Source organism: Periplaneta americana, chromosome 9 (genome assembly GCF_040183065.1).
Source record: "Periplaneta americana isolate PAMFEO1 chromosome 9, P.americana_PAMFEO1_priV1, whole genome shotgun sequence".
NCBI classification, from domain to species: Eukaryota; Metazoa; Arthropoda; class Insecta; order Blattodea; family Blattidae; genus Periplaneta; species Periplaneta americana.
In genome coordinates this window covers 139,257,220-139,279,836 of record NC_091125.1, presented here as the reverse complement: position 1 = coordinate 139,279,836, position 22,617 = coordinate 139,257,220, and the positions used below count along the sequence as shown (strand labels likewise).

At 35.0% G+C, this 22,617-nt stretch overlaps 1 protein-coding gene across 32 annotated transcripts in view; it reads left to right on the top strand.

Moving 5' to 3' along the window:
* Positions 1-22,617, top strand: part of trol (terribly reduced optic lobes) — a 1,501,851-nt gene that overhangs the window by 1,433,681 nt on the left and 45,553 nt on the right. For 30 of the 32 annotated variants that reach the window (XM_069835989.1, XM_069835996.1, XM_069835998.1 and 27 more), the window contains 6 exons: positions 690-836; positions 2,300-2,491; positions 8,222-8,385; positions 10,141-10,237; positions 12,507-12,782; positions 20,446-20,586. In XM_069835989.1, coding sequence (XP_069692090.1) covers positions 690-836; positions 2,300-2,491; positions 8,222-8,385; positions 10,141-10,237; positions 12,507-12,782; positions 20,446-20,586 — 1,017 coding nt within the window. The remainder of the gene's footprint in view (positions 1-689; positions 837-2,299; positions 2,492-8,221; positions 8,386-10,140; positions 10,238-12,506; positions 12,783-20,445; positions 20,587-22,617) is intronic. The other 2 variants (XM_069836019.1, XM_069835995.1) reach the window with 1 other exon arrangement.

Below are 22,617 nucleotides of genomic sequence, written 5' to 3'. Positions count from 1 at the left end.
TAACATACAGCGTAAAGTAGCAATTAATATTCAAATTATTTAAACTATTATTAGTCAGTGGATAGCAAGAAGGCCATATTAATTGCTACTTTGCGCTGTATTTTGCAGAATTTTTACTTTAAACCTCATTATCCAATTTTGACTTAAATCCACTTTTGCTCTGAATGGCTAAATTATGTGATGGTGTTGATGACAGTGAATAGTGAGGGAAACAATGATTATGTTTACAACGATGATGAAAATTATGGTCGATGATTACGATGACAGTTACATTCTGATGAGTATGACAAGGATGGTTATGATAAAAATGATCATGATGACAATGGTAAAGATTTGGAGAAATGACCCCAAGAAAAAATTAGAGTATGCTGAGAAAACTTCCCCAATCGTCCATTACAAATTCTACATGGACCCACGGAAATGTGAAGCTAGGTATTCGGAGTAAAAAGGCAATCCTGTTTGTGTGCCCACACTGTACATACCGGTATAGTACAATCATGACATGCTTGTATTGCATGTCATTGAAGGGTCATGGCTAAATAATCTTGCTATACAATGACGTCAATAACAATAGTGGGAATTCTAGTGTAATTTAAACAGCATATTTTGGCCTGAGTGGTAAATTTACTCTGATACTGATGTTCGTTATTGAATGTCAGATTTATATAACTATGTATTTTGTATTTTAGTTTACCCCGAGAGACCACCAAGTCGACCAGGACGTCCCTATGAACCTCCATATACTCCAGGAAGGAATGACAGCAGTGTCGTGCTCACAGATGATGAATTCAGAGTCCCAGTTGGAGGGCGTGCGGAGATGAGGTGCACTGTTAGAGGTGAGATGATCTTCATCAAGTCTGATAATAGAATGTCTTCCCTCATATCTTGATCAAGGATTTGTATGGCTTTTCCGTCAAATTTATTATACACAGTTATTGTTATCGAATTGCTACCTTACTTACCATTAACACTGAATTTGATGCAATCATATCTGGCTGAAGGGAATCGAGTAATCTTCAGAAGTTAAGTAAAGCTAGTTGAAGCTCTAGTATCATTGATTAGATTTGATTTTCTACCTTCGCTTGACACAAACTCTAGTGGCCTGTTACAATATCATTAAGCTTTTATTAGCTCTTCCTAGTAACCATCTTATTGAGATTGTATTTTAAAATTATTATTTAATTTTTGTATTTTAAAATTATTATTTTATTTATTAATTCTAATTTAAATTCAAAATTACTATTTCAATCATTCAATCTTCTTAATGTATCCTGCTGTTTGCCGACAACATAAAGTCCACTATAGTCCACTGTAGTATATTCAGTTGTTGTTTTTCACGAGAAATGAGGGGTATTTTGATCGGTGTTCATTATAGATGAATAGAATTATTCCAATTCAGAAACAACTACGTAAACTAAAAGAACTCCAAAGGAAAATAACATTTCATTGGATACCTAGTCATTGTGGTATACCTGGAAACGAGAAAGTCGATAGTATTGCAAAACAGGCAACATATTTGCAACCAACACCTCTTCAAGTGATATCTCTAGCCAGTGCTTTTGCTTCAGTAAAGTCTCATTTTACAAACCTATGGATCAACAATTGGCTCTCTTCTGACAAAGGAAAAATTTTACAGTCTGTACAAAAGAAACCAAATGACCTGGAAATGTACAAAAACTTTCCCAGACATGTTCAAACATTTTTAACAAGAGCCAGAACAGGTCACATTGTCACTCAATTGTACCTACACCGATTTCACATTTCTGATAATCCTACTTGTCTGTGGTGTAATAATCATGATGAAGATCTGGAACACATTCTTCTATATTGTCCATCCATAAACCACAAAAGAAGTAAATTAAATTCATCAGTACCAGTTGCAGAAGACACAGCCCTGCAGTATATATTGACTAAAATTACTATTTAAATTATATAATTATAAATAATGTTATAAAAGAAAAAATGAAAACGCAAGGATAGCTTGTAGAATCTATCAAAACAAAACAATTACGATGTTTGATCATATGGATTGCCGAAGAAACCGTATGAATGAATTCCAATTGGGGGGGGGGGGGGGGGAGAAGACCGAAATTGACATGGCCGCAAGAAATAATTAGAACAGTGAGGAAAAGGGGATTGGAAGGAGGAACATGGGAGAATAGAGAAGAGCTATAGACTACTGAAAATGGTACAGGAAGATGTTTTAGAACGCATGTGACACGTGACATTTGAGCTTTGGCTAGCAGAAATCACATTTACATCAAGTACGGTAGCTATTATTGTGTTCTGTTTATTTTAGGTAATCGAGATCGTATCTTCTTGAACTGGGTTCGCTCTGGAAATCTGCTGATGCCACAGAACCACCAGATCCACGAAGGCGTTCTGTATATCAACAACGTGCAGCAATCAGATGAAGGCGAATACTCCTGTCTTGGAATTGGACCTTCTGGCAACATCCTGTTCACTGCCACAGCGCGTCTGGTTGTTATTGGTGAGTATGACGTTCACCATCAGTATGTAGACGAGAAAGCAATTTGTGTCAGTTTTAATTAACAATTTTAGTAACATGTGCCTGACCTGCAGAGGAAGCTCTGATTAAATTCCGAATTAATCCTATGAGTATCAAGCTAAATACGAGAGAAAGCAATGGTGGATTGTTTCGAAGAATTGTAATGTGGAATTTTTTCATTGCTACTTTTTGCTCATACATATGATCACTCCCATTTGCGCTGCATATCCTAGACATTGTGAATTTTCTCACTTGCGAATTTTTCCAATTGAACTTTTCGACTGCTGATTGTTGCTCAATTGAGATTGTAGCCTGGTTCGTTACGAATCGTTTGACACCACTGCGAACATTCTATCATTTGACATTCTCGAGTTAACACTGCTCTTGAGTGACCTGCCAATTCGTGCAACTTCTCCCCTCCCGCGTATTGCTAGACGACGTCATCCTCTTCAACTCAAGGTCACGTTGGATACATTGATTCTTCGTCTGTTGATCGGCATTTACTTCATTGGAGTATGTCGTGTAGTTTAAAATTATAGGATCGACAAAACTGGCCTGAATATGTTTTGGCACCCGAGTACTGGACTAAACTTATTTATATTTTTTTTAATTTCATTTATTGTATTCCATAGATCTTACATTAGCAAGGAAGCTTTAAGATGTGAAACAAGTCAGAATTTTACAAGATTACAATTACAATTTTTACAATTTTTTTACAATTTTTTGGCGAGATGTAGTGAGATGAGGTGAGGCCGAGGATTCGCCAATAGATTATCTGGCATTTGCCTTATGGTTGGGGAAAACCTCGGAAAAAAACTCAACCAAGTAATCAGACCAAACGGGGGTGAAATGAGGTTGAGGAATCGCCATAGATAGTCGGAATTACTGTTAGAGGGCTCTAGGCAAAGCTTGTCATCCTTTCCTCTCCCATGTTGAATTTCTTTTTTGTGTAAACATCGTTAATTAAGATACTACTGCTATGAAAATACGAATGATACCTCACAAAAAATTCCCAGATATCGCCATTTTCAACAGGAATGCAAGATACAGGATTATAAATAAAAACAAAAAATATAGTTCTATTCAAGACATGGTGACGTCAGGTGTTAAAATAAGCTAGGATGAAATTGAAGATCACTCTCTTGATTTCATTCTAATAATTTTTATTTAGCTGCCACGGTGGTCTAGTGGCTAGAGCGCTAGACTTATAATCCTGTGGGCCCGGGTTCGATCCTCGGCGTACTCTCGATTTGTAACTCGTGTTGGACAAGTCCGTGGTTCAAGTGACACAGAGGCTTTCTCCAGGAGCTCCGGTTCCCCTGTGGCATTCCAACAAATCTCCATCATCTCATTGCAGGTATAGCATAGGCCAACCTCCATGATGCACCCTGGGCAACGACTCTGTCGGTAAATTGGTCTAACAACTGGCTTCATGTAGGTGTGAATAACGAACAGTCAAATACCGCTATTAGTTAAAAAAAAAAATTGTATCTTTGTACTTCAGAGAGAATTAATAACAGAATGAAAGAAATACAATTCATAAATCTTCAATAATTCCTTTGTGTTAATTCAAACTTTTAAGGTGCCATTTATACTTAGATGCGTACAGAGAACTTTTCCAGCAACTGCTGTGAAATGATGAGAACTATTGTTATTATTTAATAAAAATTTAGCCTTGAGAGTTATGCCATCATTTAGCGAGCAGAAAGAATGTCATTGCCACAATGAAACCTGATTACAGTAAAAATCCCTCGTATCTGGCACCCAAATAACCGGCAATACCAAAACAACGGCACTTTTGGCTAAGCCAAAAGAAAAAAAAAAGAAGAAGAATAGTCATTCATACGAAAGTGAAGAGTCGAATGAAGATATGAGTGATTTTTATGGATCGCACATGCCGCATATCGTGTTTACTTTTTACATTGTTCACACGTGAAAACAAAGACAAAAAAACCCGTTATGTCCCTGGAGTATATCGGGTAGCATCAGTAAGCTGTCACTTGGATCTTGCAAACAATGCGCAGAGACGAATCTTTAAATTTAACACTTGAACTCTCCCGTTTCGAAGGGGTGTTGGATGAGTCTAAATAAGAAAGTGTGAAATTCTCTGTTCCTACAGCGCGTAAAAATTTCATTCAAGTGATAGATACTTATCATGGCTATTACCGCTAAGCGCTGCTGTTGCACAATGGATTCTGCGAAACGCAAGCGAAATATTCTTACGCACAAATCATCGAGCATTACTTCATCGTCTTCATATTTGCGATGTTGGCTACACTGCTCTTCACGTTACATGACCGCCATTTAAAATTGTCATAAAGTTACGAAAACTTTTGTATTTTTTACACCATTATGTATTGCTGTATTACAATAATTATGAACTGATTAATGTACATTACCGTATTCAGTACTAAAAAATAAACATTGTACGTATTCTAAAACTTTATTTTTAAATATCTGTATGAAAATTACTCAATTTCAACATGGAAAAAAATGTTTGTGCAGTACGATGTGTCTTTACATAACCTATAAACGTATTTTCCAATTATCCGGCACTGACTTTGTCCCACAGTTGCCGGATACGAGGAATTCTACTGTATTATTATTTATTGTAGTGTAGCACTGCACATTATTTTAACTGATAACTATTTATGCTGGTACTCATTGGATTAATCACGGAATGATGGCTCTGTTCACTTTCATTTAAGTGATATGTAGTGGATAAATACGGTATAGGAAAGTATTTTACTTTTGTTATCCATTTACCTGAGTCCAGTAACTTGTTCAGTATAATTCATTAAGATAAATATAGTTTAATTTTAAATTCCGGTACCACTGATTTCTTCATAAGTCTGTAACAATACTAAATATTTATTGTAGGTTTGTAAATACTTCATATGTTTTCAAAAATCAGTAATTATTTTATTTTCTTGCTCACAGACGGCGACTTGTGTACCTTAAATCAAAGAGGTAAAGGGGCATAAACTACGTCGTAATTTTGTAATGTACTGTTGTGGTCGCACCTCTCTTTTGAGAAGTAATTGTAAACATTTACTGGGCTGTAATTTGATTAATTTTATTCTTTTTATGACCTAGATGTCGGCACCAACTTTTTATGGTTTTTGTACTGTTAAACATTCATGATAGGATTCCATGGAGCTGTCTCCTGGGAAAATAGTACAATGCAGTAGTTTCCTGTTGTTTTCTACACCATTTGTATGGATTATTGTGAAATCAAAGAAATAATAATTTTCAACATAAAGAAATACTACATAAATTTGAAAACTAGCTAAAGAAATTAATTAGAGAGACAAATATTTTCACAGCACAATTCACATTGAATTGAATCATAATACAGTGAATACATTTTATCTTTCCATGCTCGCATATGGGCAGCTGCACTATGCACTGTCGCTTCTGCTCTACCTCTGCATGCGTGGAAAAATAAAATGTATGCACTATATAATTATGTGTATGCTTAATTATTACCAGAATGTTATGAAATGTTTATTAACTTGTATATATGCACCAATGTCACAGGTATATTGGTTTCAATACTGTAACGATAAAATAATTCCATGGAGTAGGTAAATTAATCATGATTATGATATGTTCTTTGTTGCAATTGAAAATTCTAAAAATTTAGCGCGTTCACAATGATAGAGTCAACTAATGTAATATTTTATGCTTGTTCCAAATTTTTTTTCGAACTATTAAAATTAATCATTGCAGCTCCAGTATTTAATTTTCTTTGATGCACAGTTTTATGTGTTTTATAGCACAGCTTCAAACCACTTGAGAAGTATTTTCTTTTGTTCTTATTCATATACATATTTTCACTTTGCACAACTATGTTTTCTGTTCCTCTTGTGCTTCTCTTTCACACAAGCAAACAAAATTTCAAGAGTCGGAGGTAAGACATTTTGCTGATTTGTGTTTGTCCTATGTTGTATCCGTGTTGTGTGTTTATGGTAGCATTGCAACACTGCAGAAACATCACTATTTCCAAACGAGCATTGGAAAACACTCAATTTATGATATAGTCCCTTTATCTTCAGTGCAGATATGTTTATTTTCTTTACATGCCATGTATTAAAGACACTGCTTCCGAAATCTCACCATCAAGTTTGCTATTCTTGACGATCTAGTTGTTACAGTGTTCTTTGATCAGCGATTAGGAACAGCTTTCTCAGAGAGCTTAGCCTCTCCCTCTACCTTAGTTGCTGTTGTATGTAGGTACTCATGCTGATGCTCTGTTTACAATACTACGATAGTTCCCCGTTCCTGTCTTAGATTCAACCCTGGCTGAGAAAGAGCCAAGTGGCCCTTGTTCTCTGATAATTCCCATACCACTGGGTCAGTCCCGGAGACATTCTGAAATTTATGGAAAAGATGTATTATATATATCATGCAATGTTTTACCCCAAGTTCTGGAAATTAGTTTTAAATGCTTACTCTTTGCATTCGTATTGGTGCACAGCTGTAGAATTCTGGCACTGCATTTAGACAAACATCAAACATAAATCTATTTATAATGTATCTTCTTGTGCTGGATCTTTGTTATGAATGTGAAAGTCGCTGTTATCTGTTAACTGATTCATCTGAGTCCTGATTGAATCTCGTTGTGATGAGCGTGATATACCATCATCTTGTAATTTCCGCAATATTTTGAATTTTACTGTAGTTATCTTTTTGTTGTATCATAACAAATTAGAAGGCTGTGTACTGGATAATCAGTTAATATGATAGTAGGCAAGAATGTTCAGTATTATTTAAAATTTTGTCTTGGAAAATTATGGAATGAATATAGTAGTTTTAGTTTAAAAAATTTATTTTTATTTTCAAATTGTTATTAAATTTGCATGGGATACTGAATTTGTCTTCCACAGCATTTCAAGACCATCATGAGTTGAAAGCTGTTTAGAAAATTTGTAGTGTTAAGATTTTGTTAAGAGATTCACTGAATGATAATTATGTTTTATTTCTTATCCTAACTGATTTTTAAATATCATCTACTATTCTTATGCAATTTTGTCGTGAATTTGAAAATTTTCAGAAGAAGAAACTAGGGAAAATTTAAGTAAGAAGATCTAAAACATAATGAATTATTGCTTATTTTCTCGTTTTTCAGACAGTATATAAAAATAGCGTGAATTTTGAAATATAATACATATTACGTTTATTTTATGTTTATTGTTTGTTATGAGAAACTCTAGGGTTTTCACAAGATTTCACGCTTTCAACTAATGTGAAAAATATTTAGAGTTTTTCAAATTAAATGTTAAGATTAGATTTTTCTGTCGTTTCAGAACTGCTAACAGGTTTTATCCTCATTCAAACAACTTAACCAATTTCTGAAATATTTGTTGTTTCCCTACATATGTCACTTGACCAGTCTTCTTAAGTTATGTTGTCAGTTATAAAAAAAATTTCCACTGAAGAAACTGTGAGAGAAGGTTGGATTTTTAGAGCTGACATAATTGATTATTCTAACTTGTTTGGACTATCAAGTATTACGAACCTAATAGTGTAGACAACCTTTCATGTTTCTTGCGATACAACTGTAAGCACTTCCCCAATGTCAGAGGTACTAAATCCCAACATAAAGCCAAAGAACTCAAAATATTCTTTACAAAGGATTTCAGATTACTGGTTTCTCTTCTTTCAATGTCAAATGATTATTACACTCATTCTACATTGGCTTCTTCATAGCTCCTCCACGGATACAACTGAACCCAACTCGTCAGGTTGTCAGGCCTGGTGATGACGCGTACATCACGTGCACTGCTACTGGAGATCAGCCTATTGAAATTCAATGGAGTGCCATGGGAAGAGATCTGCCTCGCTCTGTGACTGCATCTCAAGGACTTTTACAGGTAATCTTATTCAGAGATCTGCAATCACATTTTCTCATTTGGCTTTTGCCACAGAAAACCTTTTTACGTTTCTGCAGATATTTAACTAAATTATTTTCCGACTATTATTAGCAATGGATGCTTTAATGTGTGGAGCTTCACACCCCTTGAATTTTTCACAGATTGTGAGCAAGCTCCTGAAACAGTTTAAAATGCTGCAGGGCTGTGTTATTACTACATGAATTTACCGCAGCGTTTCTCAAATTTTTTTTGAAGTGGGGAACACTTTTTTTAAGTCAGAACAGTTTCGCGGACCACCTTTTCTTGTTCCCTTCGAAAGCAAATTTAATCATTTTTGTAGCATATTTTAATACCAATATATTTATATTTTAAAATATAATTAATTAGTTAATTAAAATTAATTTAATTAAATTATTTTATATTAGTATTAATTAATTAAGCCAATGTTAATAGAAGAAAATTCATTTTTGTTTCTTTAATAATTCAAGGCTATTAAAGTTTAGATAATCTTCAACTTATTAACTAAAAAAAAAAAAAATAAATGTTGGTACTCACATTAATGAGATGGATGAGCCTGCCGATTCTTGCACAGTTGTTCTACATTTGGACGTATGCTGCTAAGCTTAAGTCGGAGATCTTCACATATATCAAGTCGATTTCGGTAGCTACTTTGTGTTTATTTGAGTTAGTGATGAAAACCCTTTCTCACACAGATACGTAGAAGCAGACTGAATTATAAACTCTAAAGCACCATTGTACAGTTCACTATATTCTCTTTTCACTTATTATGAGGCCAGAAATTAACCATACCTTCTGCTTGGAATTTCATTTTAAGTCTGGTCTCATCCGAGAGTTCAATTAACTGTTCTCTTTCACTCAATGAAAGTTTGTTAGTTTCAATATCGCAATGAAATGGATCACGAACCCATGAAAATTCATCATATTTACTTGGAAAATAAGTTTCAAATTGTGACCTCAGAGTTGTATTATTGGTGTATGACATACAGTATGTGACCATTTCAATGTGCAGACTGGGTGTCGGCAAAACTATTAAGAAAGTCATCAATACGTGAAAAGATTCGGTCCTCTGTTATGAATTTGGTGGTCCCTGGGTGGGTTACAGGCGCTGCGCCAGATGTGCAGAGAAACGCTACGTTCATAGTGCTTTAAATCCCTCTTTTGTTGTTGAGAGTAGAGTGGAAAGTCAGTAGACGAATAGGGTAATAAATTTCATAAAATGTCAGCACTGAGAGAAAAAATGAAAGGCGATTGCCATGTGTCATTTCCAAACTCTGAGAATTTCAGCTATAGAGTGATACACAGTTCGTTTGAATTTAATTTTTCTTCTGTCTTTTTTGAAGGACCATAAGGGTAGACCTCGAGGACCACAGGTGGCTCGCGGACCATAGTTTGAGAAACGCTGATTTACCGTATTTTCTCGAATGCCCCGCGCACTTTTTTCCCGAAATGTACAAGTACCGGTAAGCAATATGGGTGCGTGGCTTATTCGAAATATAGTTGGCAGCATTGCCCGATTTTCCTCCTGTGCAACTCCTAAGATGGTACTGCATGCCATTATCTTCCCATGCTGGTATTTCAGTTGTTAACATTGTTAAATGGCGTTTGGACTAGCAGTACATGTATCAGAATGAAGTTCAAACGTGATAACCATAACAACAAACTGTACTTGACTTTCGATCTGTTGGCTATAACCTGGCCAAGTGATGAAAATGTACTATGCTGTGTATGTTGCAGTTCCGTGGCATTGCCGTATCTGATGCCGGCCGCTACCTGTGTCATGCAAGGAATTCAGCTGGTGAGGCAGAAGCTGTAGCTGAGGTTGTTGTCAGTGGTAAGAAGACAAAAATTTTGTTGAATATACTCAGAGCCGCTTTCTAGCATTTCTCTGTTACTCATCACTGGTGTTTCCATGAGAATCGAACAGAGACTATTTCATGAACAAAGTTTCTAAATAAGCATTTTTCATTTTCAGTAGCATACATCAAGAAGAATTGCTAGTGAAACAAGTTTAAACACTTATATATTGAAATTAGAGGTGCCTCTTCTTATTTCTTTTCATAAAAAAAGAGAGAGAGAGATTTAAAGAAAATAAATTGTTCGGCTTTAATTAAGGATGACCACGAGGATCAGGAAATTAATAGCAAATATAATGAATTAAAGATGACTATTGTTATAAAAACAAAATGTAATAACTAAGCACCATTAATATAAATTATAAAATTAAATCTTAAAAGATAACCTTAAAATTAAATTTATAAATAATAGGTTTTAGTTAAAATTAGCATATGGCATATCCTTAATTAAGACCTTCTGAGTGGTATAAATGATATTGTATAATTTGCAGGAAATGTTTAAGAATTTGGGTGATGATTTTTTTTAATTTCAAAAGATGGAATTGATAATTATTGTTTTTAAAAATTATATCCTCCCAAGTCCTGAGGCATTTGTTGCTTTTTTTTTTTTTTTTTTTTTTAAGTTCGTTATAATTCTACACTTAAAAAAAAAGTCACTGACATGAGGAACAATGCTGAAAAAACTCTGCAGGTTACAGTTAGGGCATAAATGCAGGTATATTATACTATACTTCAGGTCCCTGCACATACATCTTATATCATAATCAAGTATGAAGTATAATATAGTATACTGTACTCTCAGGACTCAGGAGAATATGTAAATTTTTGTGAAGATCCCCGAGCACCAAAAAGTAAACCTATTACTGACCAATTGAGGACTTGGCACATAGGTAGGGAATATAAGGCTAAAAAAAAAATCGTGGATTACCTGCAAAGCATATTTCTATTTATAGGTTACCGGTATCTACTTAAATTAACAAGTGTTACAATGTAATATAGTGGAATTGTTATATTATCTATTTAATTTTTAAAATGTACCACGTAATCCATTTTCAAAATATCTTACTATACATGGAAAATTCATCACCTTCAGTAAGTTTGCATTCAAATTAAATTTAAATACATTTACGTATTACTTGGTTGAGATCTCTCACCATGTGTGTAGTTAGATCTATGACAATAGCCTTTTATTGTTGCCTGTTTAATGCTATTATATCCGCTCTTCTGTGAAAGTCATCTTCAGAAATACAGTGGACCTCTTCATGAGCTTCCCATCCCTTGTTACGAAGAAGACAGGCGACAATTCTACGGACTCCATGATGTGTGTTGTTACGCAATAACTCTCCTTTCCGACAAAAGCCCAACACATAATAATAATAATAATAATAATAATAATAATAATAATCCGTGGCGCTACAGCCTGTGAAGGGCCTAGACCGACCAGCCGGCTGCTGGCCTCACGCCCACATGCCGAAGCAGAGGTGGACGATCATCCAACAAGAATGGAGGTATCGTGTGGTTAGCACAATGATCCCCCCAGCCGTTATAGCTGGCATTCGCAACCAGATTTCGCTACCTATCATAGCTCCTTAAGTGCATCACGATGCTGGGTGGGCACCGGTCCCATACACTGGCCGAAATTTCGTGAGAAAATTTCTCCTCCCACGAGGACTCAAACCAGCGCGCATTCCGTAACGCGAGTCCTAGGCAGGATGCCTTAGACCGTGGTGCCATGGCGCGGGACAAGCCCAACACATGGAATATTGAAAATTCTCTCTCCTGATTATAGTTCCTCGGTTTTATTACACGATTTTTTACTCTTTAATGTCAGTGTTGAAAGTATGATGTGATGGATTTGGATGTTGTAATAAACATCCATGGAAAAGAAATATTTGTTTTGGAGGTATGATATGCTACCGGTACCATAATGCTTTGAATATAATGGTTTATTTGTTAGAAACACTTACAAAATCTAAATAGTCTTCTCTAAAAAGTCTATAAAATGCTAAGACATTTGAAGAACCGACGTTTTGTTTTTTTACTTTCTTGTTATAAGCAGTATAGAGGGAATATTGTAAAGCTGCATAAGTTGATTTTGTTATTTCAGTAAGTTTATGTTGCTTTAAAAGTATTTTCATTCAGAAATTTTAGGTCTTGTTCCTTTTGGTATAAACTTCTTTTATTTATTTTATTTACTTAATTTTCATATTATGTAAGCCTTGCATTCTGTTTTTGTATCTTATGTAGAAAATACTCGGCCACCCCTGGTATCTGCTGTTCAACGCGACCAATCAACTTACGAAGGCAATTCAGTCCAACTTCGATGTGTCGTTCCTCCTGGACCTGGGCGCCCTCCATACATCACCTGGACACGTGACGGTCAGCCCCTCCCTCCCAATGCGGTTGTTCGTGGAGATGTACTCCAGTTGACGAATGTCAGACTGTCTGATCAAGGACGCTACAGATGTGAGGCCCATAGCGATGCAGGAGTTTCATCTGACTATATCGATCTCCGAGTAGATCGTAAGTAACCCTCACAACCAAGTTGATTGAGCAGGAATAGTCAGAGGAACCTGCTGAAGGCATGCTAGAATAAATTACATAATCCCTACAGAATGCTGTTGTGACGCATTATTACTGTATTTACTCCATTAACATTTTCCTGTTTTGAAGTTTTACGTGTAAATTTAACTCTTTAAGACAAATTTCTCATTGTTAGCCAAATGGCTGTTTTCCATGCCGGAGATTATGTTTACATTTTAATCAGTCAAAGTAGAATTTATTATAAACAATGAAAGTATTTCGGGTAGATTTTACCCTGTTGGCATCACTACCATTCCAGTATAATGTAGATCCACCTCCCATGGTTCACGTTATGCAATCCCTCGTGTTGGCTGCATTATCATTGCTCCTAAAAAGGGATTGCTTAGATTGAGTAGGCCTAATTAAAATCTAATAATAAGTACTAAGCTTTAAAATTTATTTTCCGTTATTTCCTCTTTCTGTAACAATGGAAAGTTAAAAAAGGAAGTATATTTGTGCACTTAATAATGAAGTTTTGTTAGATCCTCGTCTTCATATTAAAAAGAGAGAAAATGAAAGAAATCCTGCTTATTGCGACTACCACAAATGGCTAACGTTCCACATACTGTATGTTGAAGCACATTTCTCAGTACGAGATTGACAGTCTGTTACACTTCATATGACCTACAGGAGGTGTGTTTGAATTAACTCTTCAAACCCTATAATTTGGTATGGATTTCATTAAAATATCGCGTTTCAATATTGGGACTTTCTCCAACAGGTGAGGACAAGTAAGCAATCATCAGTTTACATAATACATCTTTATATCGTTGAACTTTCTGCTTAAATTCTCTCTTCTCCAATTCTTAGATCTTGGCTGTTGTCAGGCGTATGCAAGGGTGTATTTCAGGCCTGGTGCCACTAGGGTACTATTTTTCGAAGGAGCAACCATTTGAAATACATTTCTGAAAAAGCTCGTAAAAGATTCTCCCTTCTAAAAAGACTAGCAGGAAAGAAATGGGGATGCTCTAGGAATACTTTGAACACTACATACAAAATGTTTATACAGCCAGTGCTGACATACTGCGGAGAAATTTTAATTACTTCACCTTTCATAAACGACATAGAATATGTTCAAAACCAAGCTCTCAGACTCATTACTGGTGGAATCAAAACAAGTCCAATAGATTCTATGAGATCCCTCACTAATATTAACAGCATCAAAATTACAATAGAAGAAAAAGCACTGATTCAATATGAAAAACTTATCAGATTACCAGGAAACAATTGGCATTCATACAGTCCTCTCTGTAGATTGAAAACTCAAAAAAGTTTCATATCCATTGTTCAAGAATTAAAACAGAAAATCAATATCCCGAATTTAAAAGAAAACTTACAAATTAAACCAATAATTAAATATAGAATATAATCTAAATTTAACAGAAGAAATACTGAAATCAGAAGTAAACACTGAAATACTGAAACAATTGTCTTTAAGAGACAATTAATATTAGGTACCCTCCACAAAATTGGCTTCATTTATACACCGACGGATCCTTGATCTCCAGAGAACAAGGTGCCGGTGCAGGTGTTACGTGCTGTCTCTTCTCACTTTATAGATCTCTTGGATATGGAACAATAAGTTTTGATGGTGAAATCATTGCAATAAGTGAATGTCTCAGGAACCTTCTATGCCACATCAATAAATTTAGGAATGCAGTTATATTGTCAGACTCCAAAGCAGCTATTCTATCAATAGTCTCTAAACACACACCTTCATCTCAAACAGCAGAAATAACTAAAATGCTCTCTCAATTAATATCACTCAATAAAAGAATTGTATTCCAATGGATACCATCCCATTGTGGAATCCTGGGAAACGAGAATGCGGATGCTTTAGCAAAGATGGGCAACACTGCTACTTACAGACCTGTTACTAAATCTACGTATTACTCTGTGAAGAGATTTATTAAATCTACATACTTAGACTTCAACAAACAAAATTTGATAACTCAATCCCAAGGGAAAAAATGGAATTCTCTGTATCAAAATCCACAGTTAATTCCCGATTTACCACGAAAATCGTCTGTAGCTGCATTTAGATTGGCAACAGGCCATGATTGTTTGGCCAAACACCTGTATAGAATTGGAATATATCAGTTCCCTAACTGCCCATTGTGCAACTTAAACCAAGAAATGGATTCAGAACACCTCAAAATCTGTGCTTCAGTGGCTGGTCATGATAATATCTTTGAAAAATATTGGAGTGCAAGAGTTCAAATGACTTTATTGTCAAATGCCTGGCATTAGAAAACAACAACTATTTTCGAAGCCATGTGGTTTCAGGGCACTTTTATTATTTTCGTATTATTGTCAAATTTTGCATTATGAAAGTCATATTGTATTCATATTTAAACAATTTCATAGTACAGCTACCAAACTTTATATCTAGATTCGAACCCATGTATTTTTGTCTGACATTCCATAAGTATTCCTGCGGAAATGGTGATGGTGGCGATGACGATGACGATGATGATGATGATAATGATAATGATAATGATAATGATGACGATGACGACGATGAAGACAACTACAGCTCATGCATTTTGTCAAGACACTCGTGATGCGCAGTAGGGGAACAACGTTTCTGTGGAGGGGGTAGGAATAGAAGGGAAGGTCGGGCGTGTGTCTACTGAGTTCAAGGCAAAGGCTAATCCATTCCCCTATAATTCGTGAGTAGACTCATCCGATCTCGTGCGCAGCTCTGTAGGAAGAGTGGGAGAGTGTCTTGACAAAATGCATGAGCTGTACTACCAGTATGCACTAGTCTACCGAAATCTCAGAGCCAGAGCACACTTTTGTTTAGAAATACATCACTTGTCATATGAATTTCTACAGCCTCTGATAGTGAATAGGATTGTTTTTCCTTCTTCTCTTCTGCATCTGAAGACAACAGTAAGTCTAGCCTGCTGATGTTGTCTGTAATTGAGCAGTAATATAAAAAGTTCAGTATATATATATTTCTTCTTCTGATTTCTGAACATTACAGTGTAGAAAGTTTAAATAGATGTTTCACATTTACTACATTCAGTCACATTAATTTTCACAACTTAGGGAGTGGCAAAAGTTTACTTTTGTCATGAATTTGCTGAATGTAGAAGAAATACGTCTCTAAATAAGGGGAAAAAATGTTCCGGCCATTTCTCGCTCATGTAATGAATTCAACACTGCCAAATTAGTATGGCTTCCTTTGGAAGGAAAATAAAACCAGAAGTTTCGTAAAAATTACCATCCAGTTGTTTCTGGTCCTTAGCCATATGCCGACTGAGTCTGCATACAGTGTGTCTTTGAAATGGTAGAGACTTTTGACAAACAAAGAGAAAATAAAAGTACAATTCGAACTTTAAAGGCCGCAATATTTAAGGGACCTAAAGAGGAGTCCACAATTCTGAGTGATTCATTTACTCATTTTTTCTCTTTTCAGTTATGTTAATTTCATGTTGATGTTATTGCTAGTGTGAAGGATTTCTTTATCCCTTCATCCCTTGATATATGCACAAATATTGAAAGACATCCTTTTAAGTGAACCGTAGATGAAGTACTGGTATTATTTGTTTTGTACAATTAATAAATCTGCACTCGTTAAACTCTGTTCTGAATCTGGGCATAGTAGAACGAATTTAAATTGTTTCTGTCCACGAGGCTGACTGAATGGATAATGTGCCATTGTTTAGCGAGTAAATACAGTATCTGTTTAATGTGAAATGGTTGAGGTATTTCGACAGTTCATTCTTTCTGTAATTGTAATTTGTGTTCTGATCCTCCTGGCAGGTTTCACTGTTAATACGATACTAATATGCATGTTTTCCGTATTGTCATTGTCTTTATTATTTGCATAAATTATAAATTAATTTAACAAAGTAATTGATTGTTTTAGTGTACATGCAGTATTTACTAATTGATAGTGATTTCTATTGATTTAACAGGATGACATTAGTTGAGATGAGCAAATAGCTTTAATATGTAACAGTACTAACTTTTGATTGTTAAGTTTGATTTTATTTATTTTGTAATCGTTTTGTTTTGTTTTCTAGTCTAGTGCATGGTTTGTTTTATATTTATGACTAATGTTGACTTGTGTCCAGTTGATCCTATGGTTCCCCACTAACCTGCCAATAATATGAAGCTGCTCCATGTGTCACTGGATACAGTACCAGTCTGTGTGTGTTCGCAGAAAGACAGTTGCGTACATGCTGATGTAAAGATATCGGATATTTTAACTGATAACTCAGACCTGAGGGAAAATATATTGTTATATTTGAAGTGTGCAACGTACAGGGTGTCCGGGAAAGACCTGACGAAAAAGAAGTAATTATATATCTGAAACTATTACAGCTATTCCCTCAATTTTTTCACAATTAGAAAGAGAAACTCAATAAGTTTTGTTACATAACAGCATGTTACGCGTGTGCATATCTTTGCACGAGGAGAAAATGAGGAAAAGCTCATTCTGCACAGCGTATGTAGTCAGTCTTGCTCTGAGAGCTAGGAATGCAAATTGTGCGTGTATCAAGCGAACAACCGAACAATGTTTACCACAGTAGAGGAAGCAGAATACGTTTTATGGCTAGCTGAATTTAAGTCAGTCAGCGTGTACAACGTTGTTCCCAAACGGACAAGAGCTCACAATGACAGGTAACACATACCTGCATATTCTGCGAAATTACGCTTCCCACAACTACCACCAGACACAGTTTTTCAACAGGATGGAGCCCCCCCCCCCCCACACTATGCTAACCATGTGCGCGCTTTTCTCGATGACACATCCCCTAACCGTTGGATTGGGAGAGGTGAACCTACGTCAAGGCCACCATGGTCGCCGGACATGACCTCACTGGATATCTTTCTGTGGGGTTTCGTGAAAGACGAAGTGTATCGCACTCCTGTGACCGATATTGCAGAGTTACGTGGCCGAATCTACGAAGCAATAGTACTAGTCACACCGGAGATGCTTTTGCATGTGTGGCAGGAGATTGAGTATCGCCTAGACATAGCCCGGGCCACAAATGGTGCTCATATAGAGGTACATTAAAACTTATTGTGTTTCTCTTTGTAACTGTGTAAACATCACGACAATAAATGCAATAGTTTCACAGATATAGTTATTTCTTTTTCATAAGGTCTTTCCCGGACACTCTGTATATTAGAATTGTCATACATTCACATTCCATTTAGCAGTTGATAATTAAGAAATTTCATAGTTAACTTTAAATCCCAGAGAAGCTATTTCGCTAAAGTACATGAAATTAAGAAAAAGATAAATCCCCCAACAAGTAAAGAAAGTCTAATCCAAAACCCCTACACAAGCAATGGAAATATGCAGCATTATCTGGACTTAGTTGAAGATACCTACCAAGAAAAATGACACTCCAAAAGATGTCCTAAAATTGCTAGTATTGCAAACTATTCATAGAAGATTCCCTAACAAAGAATGGCTTCATATTTTTACTGATAAGTCTGTAGCCTACTGCCCAACCAAAATAGAGCAGATGTTGGTGACATTCCACTTTTCTCGTTTTATAAACCCTTATGGAGCTACAAATTTTTGTGGAGAAGTTGAAGCCATGATAAAGCTTAACAAAAAGATAGTTTTTCAGTGGGTATCAGCACACTGTAGCAATAAGACTTCTAATGAATTAAAACAAATTACATTGTAAATGATTCACAGTCTATATCCTGAACCACAATGGCTACATATTTGTACAGATAGATCCAGAGTGAACGTAGAGGATGGAGCTGGAGCTGGAATTTACGCAAAATTAATCAGCTTCTATGACCCAGTTGGGGAAAAAAAATTCCAGCCACTTTGATATTGAAATTCAGACAATAGAGATGCACTAACATATCTTCTCTACAGAATAAATTCATTTCATTGCCCAGTTATTTTAAGTGATTCAACTTCGACTATACAAGCAGTAGTAACTAATAATTCTCCAATCTCCAGTAAAGTGTTAGAAATAAAAAAAAAAAAAAATATCAGTTTATTGTTCAAACAAAATAAAATTATCCATCTTCAACGGCTACCCTCTCATTGTGGGATCTACAGTAATAATATTGCTGATTTTTAGCAAAGAAGGGCACCAAAATTTTACAGAAACCAAATCAAACTTTACCCTATCATTCTACAAAAATTATAATTAAAAGAAACTTTCAGAAAGAACTTTTAATAATAATAATAATTTATTTATTTAATCTGACAGGATTAAGGCCATAAGGCCTTCTTTTCCATCCTACCAGATAGCACATATAAATACAAAAAAGAAATACAAACACTGGTGAAAATAATACAAATTAAGTTAAAGCCCTATAGAGGGTCCACAGAGTCGAAAGAACACTATAGAGCTCTCATCGAGCTAATACAAGAAAAAAGAAAGGAAACAGAGATAGCAATGATGATATTGATAACTGACAATAATAATAATGATAATAATAATAATAATAATAATAATAATAATAATAAATACATTACATATTAATTTTCAATTTTACAACAGCATAGTTACAATATTTACTATATGTCATGGGTTAAGGTGAAGTTGCGCAACCTGACATGTGTTCAACAAGCAATTCCACGAACTAGAATGTGATTTTTAATTTAAATTTGAATTTTGATATTGTCCGACAGTCTCTGACGTGGTCAGGGAGAGAATTCCAGAGGCGTGGAATAGATATGCTGAAAGATGATGAGTAGAAGGATGTTCTATGCAGAGGAGTGCTTCAAAATTCAAAGTAATGAAAAATCATGAGCAGCCATATTGCAAAATAAATATTTAATTCCTGAACATCCAAGACATGATGCTGTAGCAACATCTAGACTGTTAACGGGTCACGACTATTTTGCTGCACACCTTCATAAAATTGAAATCTTCAACTCTCCAAATTGTATCCTGTCTCGTGAAGATAATTCTACAATGAATAAGGATCATCCATGTTGAATCTTTCGTACACTACTTTTAACACTTGAATATAAATAATTGATTAAATGGCGATCTTACTCGTGTTAATTGTGTAAGCATGTGCGGACCCACACAACAGGCAGCAAAGTTCGAGATGACGCCGAGATCTAGTAGGCTCTGAGGATGGTGTGAAGAAGCACCGAAACAGCTGTAAGCCGCACATGCTTACACAATTAACACGAGTAAGATCGCCATTTAATCAATTATGAATAAGGATCACTTCAAGCTCTCAAGATGTCACCTACAAGAATGCTGACTAGACTTGGGAAGCAAGAAAGCAAAATGGAATATATCCAAGCTTTTGGACATTAGATTACTACTATTACTATATTGCACCCTAAATAATTAAAATAAAGGCACAATAGCGAATTCACATTAATCATTATGTCTGTTATAAAATTAGCCCAAAATGAATTTATTTACTGTCAATAAGATACATTTTTCTGAAACTTTATCTCCAGGAATGAATGAGTGATGGTGGTTAAATATTGACTGGTACTAGACATGTACATAGCGACGTGTGGCACATGGATGCTTTGTAGATACACCTGACTCGCATGGTTTAGTCGCCTTCCCAATCCCGGCCTTGCCAGTTCCCGATTTGTTTGCACCCTTGCCAGCATGTTGATAGCTGCTGTGCTGTATAGGGGAGAGGACAGGTGTGATGGTGGGGCGAATTGGGAGAGAGGTGGTGTTCCCCCAACCCTGCAGCACTGACTTGTGTACGCCCATTATCACGCTCTGCGAGTGCAGCTACCCGGAATGCCCACCCATACGCAGAGGAAGGGGTAATTCTTATTGTAGAGTAGTATCAAGTCCTGCTCTCAGATCCCTCTGTATTCATACACTTCATATAGTTGTAAGATGATACATGAGCATAGTGATAAAGGGAAAGGCAATAGTAATTACTAGAAGCAGCTTTTATTTGGAGAGTTTTCATTTCATTAAAAGAATAGCTTCTGTGAAGATAGGGAAGAGGAAGTTGCAGAACTTGGCTTTTGCGTTCGTTCTACAAATAGACTGTGACTTTTCTTTGTACAGTTATGATAAGAGAACACATACCTGATTGGCATTTATATTGCATTTATACAGTGTGTGTCAAAAGCAAACCGACAAATTAATTGTGATATTAGCCAGAGAGTAAAAGAAATTTACCAGTGAAAACCCCACAAGTTATCATTCTGTGAAAATCTTCCTTTTTTTTTCTGGAGAAGACCTGCCAACCCTGTGTCGGCATGAAGCGAGCATGCTCAGTACATGCTCGAATATGCTTAATCCAATTCTAAGCATATATACGAGTAGGCCTATATTACAAAATACCTGTACGTTATGTAACATTATTCACTGGTAAATTAATAATGCTGGAAGTAGAATTCGAAAACATATTAATACGAGTATGGTCATTGAATAATTGGAATCCATAGTTCTGTGAATTCTGTGCAAGAAAATTAATCCAAATAAAAGCTGCTTTAATAGAAAAAATATAATTTTTCAGAATTTTATTGAAATGATTGAAAATACAATCTAAGAAGTATTGGCATTTCATTCATAATTTTTGTTCTCTATTATATATAAACAAAAGAACAAGTAACTTTCAACGTAATTCGCCTTTGGAAGAAACTACGTATATTTGATGGTCTTATCCTGTTAAAAATGTTTCAATTTGGAGATCGCAGTTTAAGCATGTGACGAATGTTTTATTGTTTTTCTTTCTTCAGTTCGAAAGTTGTGATTATAACTCAAAACTTATTATCAGATCTGTAAAAGAAAAAAAAAGCATTTTTAAGAATGAGAACTTCTACAGGGGCATATCATTAATACGTGACATAGCGTCATATAATTTTAGTTATAAAAGTTCGATTTGAAGATATTAAAGAATATTGCACGCCTTGGTAGAAGTCATAAATATATTACAGATTATCTCATTTGTTTTTAATAATATATCTTGACAAATCGAAACGTTATAAACATCAACTCAGTAATGGCTATTTCCATTGTAGGAGCACTTAATAAAAATTGTACACAATGTATGTTTTCTGAAACTGTTAATATGTCTTTTGTATGTTCGGTCTGATCTAAAACAGTATTTCATTATACTTCGTGAAATCAATGTGAAAAATTTCAATAGGGCAACAATAAATTTAATTGTTTTCACTAATAGGCCTATTAGTAAAATTATGAATAAGAAATACATTTTTTTTATCAACTGTCATGAACCTTAAATAAAATATGTATAAATTTATTCCATAAAATCCTAACCTGTCTTTCTTATTTTGTATCTACTACATTCCTTACAAAAAAGGATGATTTTTCGTGATGACGTAATATTTAAATTTTCTTATTATTACTAGTTTTTTATTTTCTTTTTCAGTAAGTATTTTATTCATAATATTATTAATTAGGTTATGTATTTAAATTGCGTATACTATCACAGTTTTATTTAAGTTAATACGTATTTTTCAAGACTAAAGATTTTTTTTGGGCCACTGTCTCTTGTACTTCATTGTGATGCACTCGTCTAAAATTATTCTTTCGGGTCTGTATGATTTGAATATTTTTGACACAAAATTTTCCGAAAATTCTACTAGAAATAAGTAGTGTAAAGAATCTAGCCTATTTTTTTGTTTGAAGTTGTAAAAATTTCTGAAAGTTCGTGTTTTTTTTTTTTTTTCACTCGACTTTATTCCTTAGAATCCACTGAACTAATTTATTTCACTTGCTTGCTTACTTTCAAGAACAATGTTCGCTATAATCAATAACAAAAATTGAATAACGATATATAATTTATTTCACTTGCTTGCTTATTTTAAAGAAGAATG